Source organism: Nilaparvata lugens, chromosome 2 (assembly GCF_014356525.2).
Source record: "Nilaparvata lugens isolate BPH chromosome 2, ASM1435652v1, whole genome shotgun sequence".
Classification (NCBI taxonomy): Eukaryota; Metazoa; Arthropoda; class Insecta; order Hemiptera; family Delphacidae; genus Nilaparvata; species Nilaparvata lugens.
In genome coordinates this window covers 89,542,959-89,561,113 of record NC_052505.1, presented here as the reverse complement: position 1 = coordinate 89,561,113, position 18,155 = coordinate 89,542,959, and the positions used below count along the sequence as shown (strand labels likewise).

Here is an 18,155-nt window from a genome sequence, read left to right as displayed (position 1 = left end):
GTTAATAGTCTACTCTCAACTCAAGCAATTAAAAAGTATTGCGTTTGGACAAGTTCCACTTGGAACTCGGATGCGGAGAAGAACGGTGGCAGTGGATCAGCTGGTGTCATGACCTTTTTGGTTTTGGTTTCTGCAGTGCAGACAGAAGTCAAAGGAAAAACTGAGTTCTCTTATATGTAAAGTGTTGTGGTTATTATAAATTTCTTTGGTGGTAGTATCTCAACTTATTGAAACTGTGAATTTTTTCCACTAGCTTGTTTGATTGCTTCATCAAAAATGAGCTTAGCACGAAGTCGGCTCTTGCAGATCTGCCGTGTTCCCGTTTATCAAGTAAGAAATGCAGCTGTTGGTTATTGGAACAAGGATTTTCAACCTGGCTTCAACATCCCAAAAACACCAGAAGAAAAAGCAGCAGTAGCAAAAAAATATAATCTACTTCCAGAAGAATATCAACCTGAACAGGAATTGCATGATATGGGAATTGGCTGTGGTGATTATCCTAAAGTACCCGATGTCTATGAATGGAGTAAGGATATTTACTACCCATATGATTTGCCATCCTATCGAATGAATTATGGTGAACCCAGAAGTTTGAAAATGTTGTACTTGACGGGCGAAAATGTGACCCATACTATTATGAAACCAATCGTTGGAAAACCTGGCAAATGTTCCTTGCTCTATGTACACCAGTTGTTTCTTCTAGCTTCATTTGCATTTTCAGATTTAAAGTTTTTCCCTCCAGTGGCTAAGAGGCATTATTATAATGATGGAATGAAGCATTATTCTTATGAACCTGTTGAGTAACTTACGTTTGATATTTGTTTATTAAAACTGTAAACAATGAATGTAATAGCATTATAAATTACTTTTCAAATATATAGCGTCAATATTTAATTATGCTTTTCTATTCCATACTATTTTATTATCTAAGTGTCCCACTTTTGGTTAGTTATTCAATATAGGTACGGTAATAAAAATGTTCAATCTTATTGTATTTATCACTATCACTTGTATTGATATCAAGAACGCACAAGCCTAGGGATAACGTGAGATAGGATGCGTGAACAGCAAAATAAGCTATAGCCTACTAATATTTATGCAGCTTTTACTTTCAAAAAAACTAATCCATGGTTATATGATCGGTTGTCTTGAATGCAACTAAACAGGTTTTTTGTCCATTCTCATTAAAAAAAATAGTACTAGTTCTTGTACGCCACGTGTCTTCTGTGAACATTGTACCAACCACTTATATACATCGAAGGATAGATGAACGTGGAAGGGGCAAAATTCCAATCTGTGTGAATTAGGCCATAACCTATGTAACACACGTTGTAGGCTACACTTTTCAAGCATACAGTTCAGCCGTTTGATGAAATCTTATGCACCGAGCACCGCAACCTCCCATGAACACAATAATTGCATGCATATCAGCGTCTTCATGCAGTGGAAGAGGTATATAGATCCAGGTATCAACTTATGGGACCATTGACTTTATACGAATCCCTCATACAATTTATATGTCAAGATGTGCTTTTATACGGTAATGGCTAGTTTGTAACTACTGAATTAGAAATAGTGATAAGTACCCTACCAAGCTACATCCGACATGAAGCGTTTTCTCAGACGAGTCGGCCGGACAGGAAAAAGGAAGCTCTCCAAATTGTTGATTATCAGTTGATTCCCAATCACCGAATTGGTGAGCTTCCTGCTCTGCCGACTCGTCAGAAAAAGCTTTATGTTGCTTTGCCGTTATAAACATTTTGATTCATCGATATCGAAGGATGCTAGTGAGCTCTACATGTCGACCTGACCGTTCTGTTGGTACCCTTACAGTCGGTCCTGAATCAGTCGTTAGGTCTTGTCAGAGAACCTGAAATTGACCAGGTGCAACCTGAAAACACTGCCTTGAGCCATGTCAAATAACAGCATATTGGATCTGAAATTTGCCGCTCATCTCTACTTTTCCACATGAACTCATCTCAATTTATCATTCAAATTTACAGTTTGCTCTCAAATGACCAATCTCAAGATGTGTCCTGAAATTATAAACTGGGATTGTTAAATTGATAATTAAATTTTTCATAAATGATACATTTATGTCACAAATTTAATATTACTTAGAAAATATGATAAGGAGAAGAAGAAGGTGTACTGGACTCTGCTTATTCAAATCAACTACGCTATTAGGCTAGGCGCACACCAGTTATTCAAGATAAGACATGATCAGACACGTTCAGTCACAATACTTCACTTAGTTGCTTATGAAGACATGTCTAATTGCAATGACTGATCAGTTGAGTTGCATCATAAGCAACTATGTGAAGTATTGTGACTAAACGTGTCTGATCATGTCTTGTATTGTCTTGACTAACTGGTGTGCGCCTAGCCTAAAAGTGCATAAATTACATTTATGATGAATTATGATTGTCAGTACTCATCCATCCTATTTTTCCTGTGGGGAATAACTATTGCCAGCTTCTCTTGTAAGGAAAAGTTATTTCATTTTTTTATAGAAGATCTCCCTGAGAATATGTATAAGAAATTGGAACCGGGCACGTGTGACGTCACGTAAAATAAAATCGACCATGAATAGCTCTGATCAGATGAACGTTCATAGCTGGTAATATAAGGCTCAACTCACACTCACGCGACTCAGGTCGAGAGGAGACTCGACTCTAGTCGAGAGAATGTGTTTCCAAATGGTGACACTCAGACCAGTCGATTCTAGTCTCCGCGACTGTCACCATTTGAAAACACATGCTCACGACTAGAGTCGAGTCTCTTCTCGATCTGAGTCGCGTAAGTGTGTGTTGAGGCGAAGACTGTTTGTATCGGACATGTGAAACGTTACGTCAGTAGCCAGCTTAGGAATTATAACCAGCTGCTGATTGAACATAATTGGTAGCAGCTCGCCCAACTCAATATGAGTGCAATGTATTATGTTGCAATATCTGCAACATAACCATTTTCAATATAGTCCTACAATCAATTTTGAATTGAAAAAAATCTTACCGATGGAATCGATTCCTTTTGCAGTTCCTGGTTTAGGCGCTTGGTTCAGAATGTTATTAGCCTCATCCAGACCAATTTTGAAAGGACTGCCTTCAATTGAAACGTTGGAACTGCAACAAAAAATCAAGATTGCCTCATGAAAAATTCACCAAGCTTTCAATTTCTTAATTATAAAAGAAACCTGTATAAACTTAAATATACAGGATCCTAAAAATGTAATTGAAAAGAATAATTATTTTGGATAGTTTTTTTTATAGATTTCAAGTCTCTTGTTGTCAGAGTACCAGTGAATTAAAGAAGAATAATTCAGCACCACAAAAAAATAAATTCATTAAATTGAAATACAAATCAAATGTATTGTATGTAATGAAAACCACCAATATGATATCTAAGGAAGATAGGAGATATCAGTCCTAAAGGGCACGCCACACCAAGCTCGCTACCGCGGCGGTAGCGAAGTTTTAAAAATCGCTAGCCATGTATTCAGGTTGAGCGCGCCACACCGAGTTCGCTACCGCGGCGGTAGTACGGCGCACTACCACCTACGACCGCCTGCTAGGCGATTCAACAAAAGTTCGCTGAGAGGTAGTAAGGGGGACAAAGCTCAGTGTGGCGCGCTCAACCTGAATACATGGTAGGCGATTCGAAGAGGTAGCGCAGTGCTGAGTGCTGTAGTCACGCCCTCCCCCCACTACTAGACTCACTACTCGGAGACTACCGCTAGCGGACGTTTTTCGGTGTGGCGTGCTCAGCCGAGAAAACTACCACCAGCTGTACTACCTCGGCGGTACTGGCGAGCTTGGTGTGGCGAGTCCTTAAGATGATAGCCGGAATCAAACTATTCAAGCTTCATCACGGGATCAGTCCAACAGTTCATATGTTCATCTGAAAACCTTGATCGAGAATAAAATTATTGATAGTTTTCCAGAGTCAAGCATAGTATTACATCAGTATTTAGAACGGTTATAAAACCAATATCGGGGGACCGAGCTTCGCTCTGGAGTACAAAAGCATAGACCATTTATTACGAAAGAGGAATATAGAATATATTTACAGTTTATACAGAAAGGTTCTATCTAATGATTAGATTCTAATCACAGTGGATTGAGATTAATTCCCAGTGGAATGCAAAAATTCTCCCACAAAGGCCCGGTTGCACAAAAGCCAGTTAAATTTTAATCCTGATTAATTTCACATGAACCAAATCAGAGGAGACCATTTTTAAAAAGTTCTCCTGGAATTAATCAGGATTAAAATTTAACCGGCTTTTGTGCAATCGGCATCAAGTACCTGATAGAATAATTGCAATAGTTCAACAGCTGAGGCATAATCCCAATGATGAGACATAGTGCAATCGAATTTTTATATTATAAACCTACTATGTTCCAAATTTCGTGAGAATCGTTAGAGCCGTTTTCGAGATCCGGTGACATACAAACATATAGATATGAACAGAAATTGATCGTTTAACAGTATATGATTCCTTCAGTGAGTTTTCCCAGGGATGAGACCTAGTGCAATCGAATTTTTATATTATAACCCTACTATGTTCCAAATTTCGTGAGAATCGTTAGAGCCGTTTACGAGATCCGGTGACATACAAACATGAATATAAACATACTAGTTGGCCCGGCGACATTATCAGATGTTTTACCAAGTATGAATAATAATTATCCTTTTAATGTCCTTCAGTGAGTTTTCCCAGGGATGAAACCTAGTGCAATCGAGTTTTTATATTATAAACCTACTATGTTCCAAATTTCGTGAGAATCGTTAGAGCCGTTTTCGAGATCCGGTGACATACAAACATATAGATATGAACAGAAATTGATCGTTTACAGTATATGATTCCTTCAGTGAGTTTTCCCAGGGATGAGACCTAGTGCAATCGAATTTTTATATTATAACCCTACTATGTTCCAAATTTCGTGAGAATCGTTAGAGCCGTTTTCGAGATCCGGTGACATACAAACATATAGATATGAACAGAAATTGATCGTTTAACAGTATATGATTCCTTCAGTGAGTTTTCCCAGGGATGAGACCTAGTGCAATCGAATTTTTATATTATAACCCTACTATGTTCCAAATTTCGTGAGAATCGTTAGAGCCGTTTACGAGATCCGGTGACATACAAACATGAATATAAACACACTAGCTGGCCCGGCGACATTATCAGATGTTTTACCAAGTATGAATAATAATTATCCTTTTAATGTCCTTCAGTGAGTTTTCCCAGGGATGAAACCTAGTGCAATCGAGTTTTTATATTATAAACCTACTATGTTCCAAATCACGTGAGAATCGAAAGAGCCGTTTACGAGATCCGGTGACATACAAACATATAGATATGAACAGAAATTGATCGTTTAACAGTATATGATTCCTTCAGTGAGTTTTCCCAGGGATGAGACCTAGTGCAATCGAATTTTTATATTATAAACCTACTATGTTCCAAATTACGTGAGAATCGAAAGAGCCGTTTTCGAGATCCGGTGACATACACACATATAGATATGAACAGAAATTGATCGTTTGACAGTATAGGATTCTAATTTAGAACTGTCAAAATTAAACTGCTTATTCACAAAATTACTATTGAAGAGTCAATATTCTTATAAAAAAACAAACACTCAATTTTGACAGACTAATTACCAGCTAAGCTTTCCGCCATCCAGTTCCTTCTTGATCAATCCATTCCAGAACTTATGAGTTTCTCTCACAATGTTTAGAGCAAATTCGCTATTTTTTGCTTCGCCATTGAAAGCAAACTTGTTTTCGGGTTTTCCATCGGGAATTTTGTAGATTTTGAACCATTCAACAGAAGCTTTCAGTAATCCGGGGAAGAATTTTTCAACATCATTGATATCTGGAAAAAACAAACGCTACCTATATTAAATAAACTATATAATCGATATTCATAAATAATGAACCGCACTTGTAATCAATACTCTGTAATAAGCAATTTTAAACAATCACTGGTTATTTTCGGGTAATATAATTAGATATATGGGAAGACAGACAATGCATGTACAACAGTAATACGCAATATATCACAAAAACAAGAAAATTGTCTGTATTCTTGATTGAGTTGGAATTGTATTGGTCTTCCCAGAACACTTCGGAAGATTATAATTTTATTCATTCTGATTGAAATTGTTCATTGTCTGAAATAAATCCAAAATAAGTAAAGATCATGCATGAAAATAGTGAGAAAGCTACCAAAAAACGTTCATGTTTTTATTATAGAGATTATTTATTCCAGAACCTATATTCAGAAGGTAAGAAACAAGACCCTATTGTGAGGTCCACGTTATAATGGCAGTATTTGATCAACATTGATGTTACTATCTTTGTCTATCATTCGTCAAAGCAGATAGCGCTAACCTTTTCTAGCTCCGCAATGTTGCCAGATCGTGTTCTAACAATATAGAATTTTAATTAATAAACCAAATTTTCAATCTCAATTATGAAAATGTATTATTTAATCATTGAAATATATATTTTCTTGAAGCATAAAACTTAATATGATTTTTTATTTTAAACAGTTAATATAACATTAGATATGGCAGTGACAAGGCAGAGAATCGGCAACGCTGGTCTCCTATGTTTCTCTACTTCCATTTATAACGTGAACCTCCCTACAGATAGAACGATATAAACCGAGACTGTGAAAAAGTTTCCAAGATAGTTTAAAAACATGAATTCAGAAAAGCCTTAGGTAATGAGTCTAATACAGTAAATGTGAATCCAATTTGGAAAAAATAAAATTTCATCCAATGGCATTCAGTACAAAAAAATTCATTCGAGCTCCATTACACCTGCATATTTGTTTGTAAGATAGCGAAATATGTATCCCGTCCAGTTATCGATCAGATTGTGCAAGATAAATGAGCTTGCATTGTCACAAAGTGAATTTTTGTGACGGATGGAGAGCCGTCGTCTAGTGTAAAATTAGCGAATTTATTCTGTTTTAGAATAAGAATAGGATCGACTGCCGGATATATTTTGTTAGATTTGTAGTTGTGTATATGCATTATCACCATCGTCGCCAATCCCTATGAATCAGCAGCAGCCGTATCATCAAAACGATAAGCGGCTACCGAGTCGGGTTGGTATCGCTCTTCATGAAATTTCTGGAATAGAAATATTGTTTACCGGCCTGAATTAGTGTAGCAATTAGTATCATTGTCATCATTAGCTGCACCCTTAACATCAGGAGCAGCTGAGTCAAACCCTGTCACATGACCAGTGGCGTGATCGTCTTTTCAGACTCTCATTGGTCAGGAAGCTCTTTTCCCCCGGCCTCCTAATTTTCAGCGACCCGGTGCAGCTTCAAGAAGACCTGGGAGAGAAGCAGTTGTTCGGTGAACGGGTTTGTGTACGGCTGCGTTCCGAGCGGCGCTCCTAATAGTGGTGTACTAGAGGGTTAATATTCTATTCTGTATTTTAGTGAATGGAATATTGTATGTCGAATTGCCGACTGTATTTGAAGATAGAACTTCCTGGGGGATTTTCTTTCTTGTTGGTTATTTTTCCTAAATTCGTATCACTGGGGTGAACGAGTTATCCTTGGTTTTGAAACCTGTAAGGGATCTCAAGTTTGTGCTACAAATAGTTGAGTGGGAAATTTAGCTAGGCTCTTATAGCGGATTATTTTTGAGTACTTAATTTATAAGTCTCGACTCTGTCGCTTCACGACGTTTTTAATTATAATACGGGAAGTGGGAATCGGTTCGCTATTCTCCGTATCAGTATCCACGTCGATTCAGGTAATTGTATGTCAGGACTGGTAGTCCGTATATTTTTCCTTCTCTGTAGTAAGGTGGCCTTTAGTTTAAAGAGTAATTTTTCTCCATTGAATTTTTATTCTTGTAGGGAAATCCCTGTCCTTTTTAAGAATAGTTTTTCTCAATTAATTTTTATTCTTGTGGGAAAATCCCTGTTCCTTTTGAGAATAGTTTTCTCGATTAATTTCTGTCCCTGCAGAGAAATTATTATCATTTATAGTAAGTTTTCCTTGCTTGGTTTTCATACTATAGAGTGGCCCTGTATTTTAACTTTTCTTAGCAGTTTCTGACTTGCTGTAATACCTAGTAGGAAAATTCCAATCATTTCCTAGAGAACTCAGGTACAGCTTGAGTTCGTCCTTGTCGAAGTTGGTAGACTGCGACGTCCTTTCTCTTTCTTTCTCTCAACTTTCCCTTTACTAAAGTCCTTCTAGCTCTCAGGTACAGCTTGAGGACTTCCTCGCCGAAGTTTTTAGACTGCGGCATCCTTTCTCTTTCTTTCTCTTAATTCTTCCTGTGTTAAAATCCTTCCTGATCTCAGTTTCAGATTCGAGATCGTCCTAGTCGCGGGTTTTCAGACCCGCGAATCCTTTCTAAAATCTTAGAAACCTGTCTTCTTTAATAGCAAATATTATTTGCTGGTTTTCCCTGTGGAAAATTCACGAATTTTCCCGTGATCTCAGTTGCAGATTAGAGATCGATCTTGTGGTAGTCCTTAGACTGGCAATTACTTGGAAAAGTCTATTGAAATCTTTTCCTGAATTAGGAGTCTCTGACTCGATATTTTCCTTGTGGAAAATCCTGGAAAAATCCTTTCCTACCCTGACAACGACAGACTGTTGTCTTCCCGATATTATTCTACAGACCGTGTCTGTGAAAAATCTTTTCTATCCTCTCATAATAGTCGACATACTGACTATTAATTTAAAAGCGTTTCGGACGATTGAGAGTGATTCCCATACCCTTAAGGGCAGTCACAGATTGGCCCTTAATAACCGGCGCGCAGTCATCAGATTAGCGCGGAAATCCTGTTTAGCAGTTTCAGAATTGCTGAAAATCCTTTCGCAGCTGCAGGCTCGCGATTCAGAAATCCGACACCCGAAACCTCATCCTCCAAACTTTAATTACCACATAATTGAAATTGATATACTGTATTTAGCTAGCAGGTCCAGCTTGCTGAGAGCTAGAGCGCAATTCTCAGATTGCGGATTATTGAGCAGATATTTATTTGCTGTAGAGAATAATAATCTTATTATTGATTCTCTGTTCCCTATACCCTATACCGTATACCTCATACCCTGCACCCTATTCTCTATAGCTTACACCCTATACCGTGCCCTATTTAACTACGTCTTAAATACTACTAATAACTCCATAGTTCCGTCATACCTTTACCCCATAGCTCTCACCTTAAACCCCATAGAAAAACCACATCCCGGGCTTGCAGGTACAGCTTGCTCGCCGTCAATTCGCAGTTGGTTCAGATTGCGTACTACCTTTATAAATAGAATTATTGGTAGGGATCTGATAGTCAGATCCGTCTCCTTGTATAGGGTTATCTTAATCTCCCTTAACACCCACCCTGTATTCCAAAGGCCGAGGGCCGAATCGGCCAGCAACGGCACGGGCAAACACTCTTCCCCTGAAAGTAAAAATCTCGCGAAAGAAGCAGAGGGTAAAGAATCAGGATAGAGGGAGAAGTGTAGGTCCGGTAACTCCACCTGTCAGTACGGCTACTGACCCCGACCCATATCCGACTGTAGCTAGTCCGCGTCGTAGCAATACTTCGCAATTATTAGGAAACCTAGAGGGTGGAATAGGACATCCTAATAGCATATGAACCTATGCATTTAATCAAGTTATATTTGAAAAAACCTCATCCTAAATTAATTTACGCCTTTCACTGATGAACCTTCGAAATACTCGTAATTTATATCTGTATTCAATCTACCAAACTTTCCAAAATACTAGAAAAATAGCAGGTCATTCTTCACAAATTTCAACAAAATTACCAAACATCCCCCCACCTTCAATAGGTATTTAAGTTATAATTTATATAAAATTAAGTTATAATTTATATTTACATTTTAATGTTATTTGTGAGTTGCCTGATGAGAATAAGGGTAACATTTTTAAGAAAGCAACAAATCATTAATTTTGATCAAATAGACACTTATTTGAACAGTGTTAGTTTTAGACACGAGTGGTCACTTGGAAATCAAACACTTTCTAATGCGGGCATCATCCGCATTATAAGAAAAAAAAATTATTGGTAAGATAGGTATCCACTGATATGTGCAATCGAGCGCTTCAAGGCATCAAGTGCTGATACATAATTAACAAGCTTATCTGCAATATGCACGTTTAATAGGGCCCTTGGAAAAAGAAAGAAAAAGAGAGAAAGCTCCTTCTCACCATTCATTTGCTGTGCCTGAGGATCATTGACATCAATAGTGAAGATTTTCCAATCAGTTTCACCTGAAAAAAGCATAATATAAAAATGTTTGATATACAACTTCCAGTCAACTACCAAAACTATGCTATCATTTGTCCGATGATTAAAAAATACACGATTTTGAATATATTAATCAGAAATCTTTGAACGAGATTTACAGTTCACAGAGTTCAGTAGAGTAATTTCTTGACAAAGAATCTCATTCATACTCTATTAAGAGATCCTACTGCGGTGGATTTTTTCTCTATTACACAATGAGTTTTTTATTAAAAAAAACTTTCCAAAATAATTTCACATTATGATTTCTGGCTCTTTTAACTCAATTAAGAAAGTAAATTTGACCCTTTCGTTGAGTTTTTTAGTTATTTGAGTTAGGTCATGTCAGAGGCCCTAAAATTGATCAGTTGCGACTTGAAATCTCTGACACCAGATCTGACCCACCCAGGTCACTCGATATCATTATTATTATTAAGCGATGCCCAACAATAAATACTATTAGATTCAGATAGTGAAATATAAAAATTACTATTTTCAGATACCACTTCAACATATTTTTCATTGCACTGTTACATGAGCATCAAATATTCTTATGTCTTTGCAAAAGATACAAAAATGAAAAATCACATTAATTGTAATAGATGTGAGTAAGGTATATCAATGTATTATAATGCCTAGTTCATAGTCCACATGCTGGCCATGTCTGGTAAACCAACGTAGGCCAGCGCTGGCCGACCACCCATCCACACACTAGCGCTAGTCGGATAGCATTCTGAGCTAGCACACCATTCTGAGCATTGTAAAATTAAACTTAGAATCAATCTTTTAAAAGATAAATTGGTTAGAAAGATAATTGATGAATTCAGAGTAAATTAAACAACATTTATTACAAGTTTATAGCACCTCTCATCTCATCATGGTACTGATTAGAAAAGCATTAGATTATAATAAGCTGATGAAAAATTATAAATGAGCAGACGATATTATTCATGATATCCATTCATGGATGGGCAAAGATGCCTAATTGAAACTAAAAATACGTTACCTTCATCAATAAGAGCAATCGTTCCTAAAACTTTCACCTGAATTATCTCTCCTCTCTTGGCAACCTGAAAATCGTTTCAAAGCATGAGAAAATGCAGAAGTTTGATAAATCTCTTGAAATAAATAGTTATATCAGTACAATGACTTCAATTTTTTAGTCTTCCACTCAAGACCAACCGAAGATTTGAAATCTGAATAAAATCGGCCCACTCAAGAAATTATCGTTATACCTAGTGAATTAGTATGCTCGTAATATTAATTACACCTCAATTAAATATACACTAAACAAAAAAAAACATGTTGAATGAAAAAAATCGTGATCTATATTTACTAGAACTGTTGTGAACTGAACTGTTTCTAAATGAATTATTCCAAAACCGATTAATCCACCATTCTCAGCAAAAACGAAATTGGTGTATTCATTATTATACGATAAAAGAAAAACAAAGAGAGAAACTTGAGTATTTGGAGCTTAATCATTATTTTCAATATTGAGAACTGTTCTTCACAACAAATTTATGCACAATAACTCATACTTACCAATATTACAAATATGTTTCACAGAATAAGTTGAGTTATGGAAAGTGAATAGGAAGTAGCCTACGTGTTGATAGGAGAACATAATATTAAATTTAGTAAGTTATTTATTTGGTACACTTGCTGAGGCATGGCGGCCTCCTTTTGACGGCAATGTTGGAGGGAGGGAGGTTGCTGAGGCGGAGGAGAGTGAAGATGGTGGATGATATCAGGGAGGAGGGAGAATACTTCATGCTGAGGAGAATAGCACAGGACAGAGAGAAAAGGAGAAGGAGAAATCATGTATGGACCTGCCCAAGGGCAGAGCACTGACGATGATGATGATGATTTATTTGTGGATGCAATCAGAGATCATTTGAATAAGATTGGGAAAGAACAACAGGGTTGGCCCAAAATTTTCATAATGAATAAGATGACCAAAAATAGGTTAGGTTTGTACTGTTGAAATTTCAAGTTTAATTTCCGTTCAAAATATATATGAACTAGAAATTTTGAATTTCTTAGCTGGTCTTATTTAAATTGCAAATAAGTAATTAGTAGAATATGTCACTCACACGGTGGCCGATTTCCAAAACATCGATTGGATCATTATCTCCTTTATGATTTGTGTGGGAATCGACATGAGCCGGATTTTCCCATGTCTGCAATAAAATACAATAAATTATTTGATTGTATAACAATTAAAAGCAATTAACTTTAATAGAAATAATCATTATTATTATAGTAAATAGATATCAAGAGATTGAAAAGAAGTAAGGGTAGAAACTTAGCTTTTGTCTATACGGTAAAGTTGGGTAATTTAAACAAAAAACAGAAGTAATACAACTAACAATAGAAGAAGGTACAAAGTTTTCAATAAATTTAAGCAATCGATGAAGGATACATACGAATTACGAGTGGGATGCATTTAACAGTGCTGTTCGGATTTTATAATCAAGAACTGCATTGTTTTTGTATCTACACTTGTTAGGAAATACTATAGACAAACATAGTTATTGATCGATGAAGAATAAAATTTAATACAGATAGAAGCATCCATTCTTTATTCTTAATTTTATTTCAACAAGCTTCATTAAAATGATCGGGAGAGAAAAAAATAAGGTAACCTTGAGATATTTCTCTCTCAAATTCAGATAAAATTCTCTCTCTCTCTCTTTGGTTAATAGTCGTTGGGCTGGTTAGCATCAACACTCCATGCCTCTCTGTCATCCGCCATCCTTTTGAGGTCTCTGTAGTTGCTCTATGTAATCCAATCTTGGCCTTCCTCACGCATTCCTTCCCTCCATTATTCGTTTTGTTAAAATTGGATAGATAAAATCAGGTCTTCACTAAGATAGATAAAATCAGGTCTTCACTATCACAAAATTTTCAGTCCAAGCCATAATTTCGAATTCGATGTATTAAATACTAGTGAATATTGGTTTCCATAATCAAGAGTTTTCTTTTATATTACATCTAAAATGTGACTTCAATTGCATTTTCATCAACTGATCAAAAACATGATTGATAAAACGACTACAATACCTCCATTTTTGCATTTGTCCATCTAGGTATTTCAACGACCATGTTGAAGACGTTATTGGCCGGGTCAGCGTACAACGGGATGTCATGCAGCGGTGAAACTGGGCCATTTTCATTTTCTAAAAATGAACAATAATTCACAATTTTGAGAAAAATGCAAATAGAAATATAAACAAATCGATGCGCAATAATGAGAATAACTTAACTACAAAAAAGCATACAAATCGAGATGAATTTAGTATTGAAAGGTTGTTTTAGAATACAGTACACAGTATTGATAGAGAACAATACAGTACAGTACAATAGACTCACAGTATATTGAGTTGAATGATCTATAATTAGATGAAATATTCATTCATAGTCATCTTTCTATTGCCTAATCAGGCTCAGTATAGTTTTGACAGTGGAATAATAAATCTCAACAATTCTCAAATCTCAATATTATGTTTTCGATTACAAGAAGTGATAGGATACTATATTCGAGATAGAACAGAACCGAGGGCCATAAAATGCCAAGATTTCAAAATCTGTTGACACCAGTTTATGATAGCTTACAGCAGATAATATTAATGGGTACTAATGTTTAATGATATTCATTACAGACGGTCAGCATAGGTTGAATGGAAAGCTGATTGCACAGTAGGTGTATAATTTGACAGACTTGATTTATTGAATCATATTACCCAACTGTTTTATGTAACTCTGATTATATATATACTTCTGAATGATGGAAGGAAAGTTTTCTATTTCAACTTGGACGTACACTTCAATAAAAATAGCATTCAGAGAAGAGAATAATACATTTTTTTTAATAGGCTTCTGATAGTAAACTATTAGAACTATTATAAACAAGCATCAAGCATTTCCATTAAATTTCAAGTATTGAAAATAAAATAATCAAAAACAATATTAATAATTTATTGAATCAATTACCCAACTTTTTTTCATGTAACACCGATTATATCAATACTTCAAATATTGAAGATAAAATAATCAAAAACGATATTAATAATTATGGTTTCTTGATCCATTCCAAACTGCGATGTATTAAGGTTCGTACCCACTAGAACGTATCATACCATGACCGTTCCCGTACCGACACATGCAAAAAAATATTCTTTGCATCATTTGATATGTAATAAACCCATTAGACCGTTCCGTCACCGGCCAAGCACGGAGCGTGCCAAGCACGTCCAGGTCAACATTTGTCGGCCAGTATATTTTGTCTGTGACGAAACGCTCCTTGCATGGTACGTGACGCCTGCAAACCCCGTTGTAACCGCGCATGCGCCGCGTTGGTAACCAGTGTAGACACCATTGTGGTAAAGTACCTAGTTAGTTGCTACTTGCTAGTTGTAGCTATACATTAGTTGTGGTTATATCATTTTCAATTTTTCTCAACAATTCATTAAACTGGAATGACGTCATACGGAAATACGAAAACAACTTTTCTTCATCATCCATTAGGTGCCTATATAATGTCCAATACTCCCCCTCAGTTTTCCGTTTTCTTAGAAATTCGTGAATCCAATTGCGCCTCTGAGTTCCTCTATTCTCCTCTTCCTCGTCCAAAATAATTGCAACCATTGCCAATTCTGTTAATGATAATCGCCTAATAGCCATTTATTTAAAAATAATTATGTGAACACTGATTAGAACACTATTTCACAACACCGCAAAATACGTACATCTGTTCATCGCTACATTCTCTTGCTAACCGACGCGTTCCCAACAACTTCTGACCGGGCATCATACGCGTACCATACGCGTACCATACACGTAATGTACTGGCATAGAACGCTGTTGATCCGTTGTAGTGGGCATAGTTGTTATTCTACGTGCCTGGCATGGTCTGACACGGTCCGTGTCTGGTACGTTCTAGTGGGTACGAACCTTTAACATACAATTTTGATGTTTCATACACCGACATGCAGTATGTAGTCAATTATTTATGAAAACAAATAGTTTTATCCACCTACTGACTGAGGAATTGGCGAATTAGTGCTTTTCCCATAATATGGTGTCATGGGGTGACCACAGTATGACCATAGAGAAACGATAGCATAAGTAGATATCCCATGGTGTAGGACGTTTATGTCGCAACTTTTACTGTTATCCCAAGCCGATAGTTCACGTAGTTCTTTCCTATGCAGCTGTGTGACGCTGGTAGTCTCTGAAATTGTGCCGTTCATACACTATCACCCCAACAAAACAGTAAAAATTGACAATAATCGACAGTAATCGGCTTGAGATAACAGTAAAAGTTGCGACATGAATTCCCTATACCATGGGATATCTACTTACGCTATTGTTTCTCTATGGTATGACCAACTGATCACAGCGCTTGAACCTCAAAAGAAGCTCCTTCCAATGAGCCACCTTGATAATGGATCAAGGTGGAGCCACCTTGATTCGAACAGCAGTTGAGCATTTTAACACAACCATCACTGGAAAACTCTCCTTCTGACTTCTGACAGGTGATAGCGCGGCACATCCAAGTTGACTACCTCTCGGATTCAATGTGAATGCACTTCCTCCCTTCTGGTTAATTTGCAGAGATGTTTTTCCTAACGTGTAGAAGTAATGACAATAATATCTACAGTACTGTTTAGATGCCCAATCGTTGCAATATGGGCTGGTAATGTGCATCATACTCACTACATGTCATTACACGAAGTACCTTCTTCTGGAGCAGGAGTATGTTCTATGTTCTTTACATGCGCCGAATGTCCCCATATCAAGATACCATACTGAACGTGGCTGGTAAATAATGCATGGTACAGCACCAGCGGTCAACACTAAGCGGTCCCCTCATATTCCAAAGTAGTTAAACAATTCTTGAGAGCCTTTTGCAAACCTTGGTGATATGAGACTCCCATGATAATTTGCTATCAATACCAAAACCAAATAAGAAAACAGGCTCGGCATCAAGAATCTCTGTTCTGCTGAGAGAACACATAATTTCCTGAGTCTTGGTCTTACTTACTTACTTAACCCCATTTAACTTCAGATTATTATTGGCTTTAATCCTTCAGGTCATAAACCATCTTCTATGCTGTTCAATAAAAGCCTCCTTCACTCAACAAGATGACATGTGAAACAAAATTGAAGGCGTTTCAGAGATTACACAATAGCAATAATTAATTTTACTTCTTATTAATCCCTGTCTTTCAAGCCTCTTGAATCCTCCGAGCAATTGAAAGCATAGCTGATATTATTTTGGACTTACCCCCTCTAAAACCATGATTCATACATATTTCAATAATGTATTGATATTGATCTTTAACAAAAATTAAGTTGAATACTAATATTACAAATCGTATATAGTTCAAAGTAATTATCCAAAACGGACACATCAGGTATTTTTTTACTAAATTTTAATTTCAATGCATCCAAAGTCGCCTTAAACAACTGATTAAAAAATTTGTATACTTATGATCTTCTAAAATAGTCTAGTTTCTCAAGGATATTGAGTGAATAATATTAGATAAAACGTAAAACATGCATCTTTGCATTACTTCACGTGTAAGTACCGGTAAAGGAGAAATTTCTAACCTGCAAAGAAAATTTTAGTTTAGCCAATTTAAAAATGATCACAGATCTTATCTGAACCGGTCATTTTTTTTGTAAAAATAAAAAATTAGACTACATATAGTTAAGCTTTAAGATAAATAGTTAGCCTACAAAGTAACTAGGAATAAGGTCTAGATAAGAAGTCATCTTACTGTAATAGATTCTGAAGTCATCGCCATTAGGTGTTCCAGCTTCAACTGTTTCGAAAGGCATTTTCTTTGTTTTATCAATTATAGCAGCAGTTGAGATTAAACGAGTATTATTATTAAAAAAGTATTTTGGAATAGACTTTCTCAACTCAAGCTGGCAAGAATACGAAACTTTCAATTTCAGCAATGACAAGACCACACGAGAGAGGGCCATGTCAGAGTATCCAACTTAAAAACTCAATTTTACCTTTACACACAAAACTAATCAATAATTTTAGACCTTCAAAAACTATGAATTTTATGAATTGGAAAAGATTAAATGATAAGAACACATAATTATGTAATAAAAAATAGAATTGATTCCAGTTTCAATAGAAATTTGAAGCTAAAGGTAGAGAAGAATGCGGATGTATCACTCTATTTTTGTCTGTGGTCTTTGCACTTGACCTCCAAATTCAAACTTCTGATTTTTTCATGATAAGAGAAAACTTAAATGATAACAACAGCCTATTAAATTACTTACTCTAGAGTCTGGACTATCTAATTAAAACTATTTAAAGTAGAATAATAATCTTTTTTAATATGAAAAACCATGGCTTTATTTGTTTTAATATTAAAACCATTAAAATATTGATGCATAATATTATCTTATCTTCTTCCCTAATTTTCCTATCCATAAATTGACTATCAGAACTCAGGAGATAATAATTCTTATAACTTATATAACTAAAACAATGTTAGATTCATTGAGAAAGATAATATTAATGCGGATGATGCCCACATGAGAGTGAGTAATAATGGAAAGTGCGACAGTGATTTAATTATGGAACGTCCATGCCTAATGGTGGGATTTGAACCCATGACCAGCGGGTAGCACTAGCAGACTGAATTATGCAACGCTGGATTCGCACATAACAGTGAAAATACAATTCTCAGGAGTGAGAGAAAATTCAGTTTTTTGTTGTTGATGTTGTCTTGTTTGCATCAGTACGCAATATATTTTCGCCTGCTAATAGAATTGGCTGTAAAGTGTCTAAAGTAGGGATGAAAAGTTACTGAATGGCTAGTAGAGCTTTT

General features: G+C 36.1%; 1 protein-coding gene across 1 annotated transcript; it reads right to left on the bottom strand.

The window, feature by feature from the left end:
* Nucleotides 1-2,953: 2,953 nt before the first annotated feature.
* On the bottom strand, nt 2,954-17,310 carry LOC120350037 (inorganic pyrophosphatase-like). Its single transcript, XM_039422051.1, has 7 exons — nt 17,082-17,310; nt 13,360-13,475; nt 12,390-12,476; nt 11,300-11,363; nt 10,218-10,280; nt 5,668-5,881; nt 2,954-3,122 (listed from the first exon to the last, which is right to left on the bottom strand). The coding sequence occupies exons 1-7, from the start codon at nt 17,290-17,292 to the stop codon at nt 2,969-2,971; spliced, it is 909 nt and encodes a 302-aa protein (XP_039277985.1). The 5' UTR covers nt 17,293-17,310; the 3' UTR covers nt 2,954-2,968.
* Nucleotides 17,311-18,155: the final 845 nt, after the last annotated feature.

Coding starts and splice junctions, on each gene's coding strand:
- LOC120350037 (XM_039422051.1), bottom strand. CDS start 17,292: ATGGCCCTCTCTCGTGTGGTCTTGTCATTGCTGAAATTGAAAGTTTCG. Junction 13,476..17,081: donor TGACTTCAGAATCTATTACA/GTAAGATGACTT, acceptor GTTCATTTTTAG/AAAATGAAAATGGCCCAGTT. Junction 10,281..11,299: donor GATTGCTCTTATTGATGAAG/GTAACGTATTTT, acceptor TGCTTTTTTCAG/GTGAAACTGATTGGAAAATC.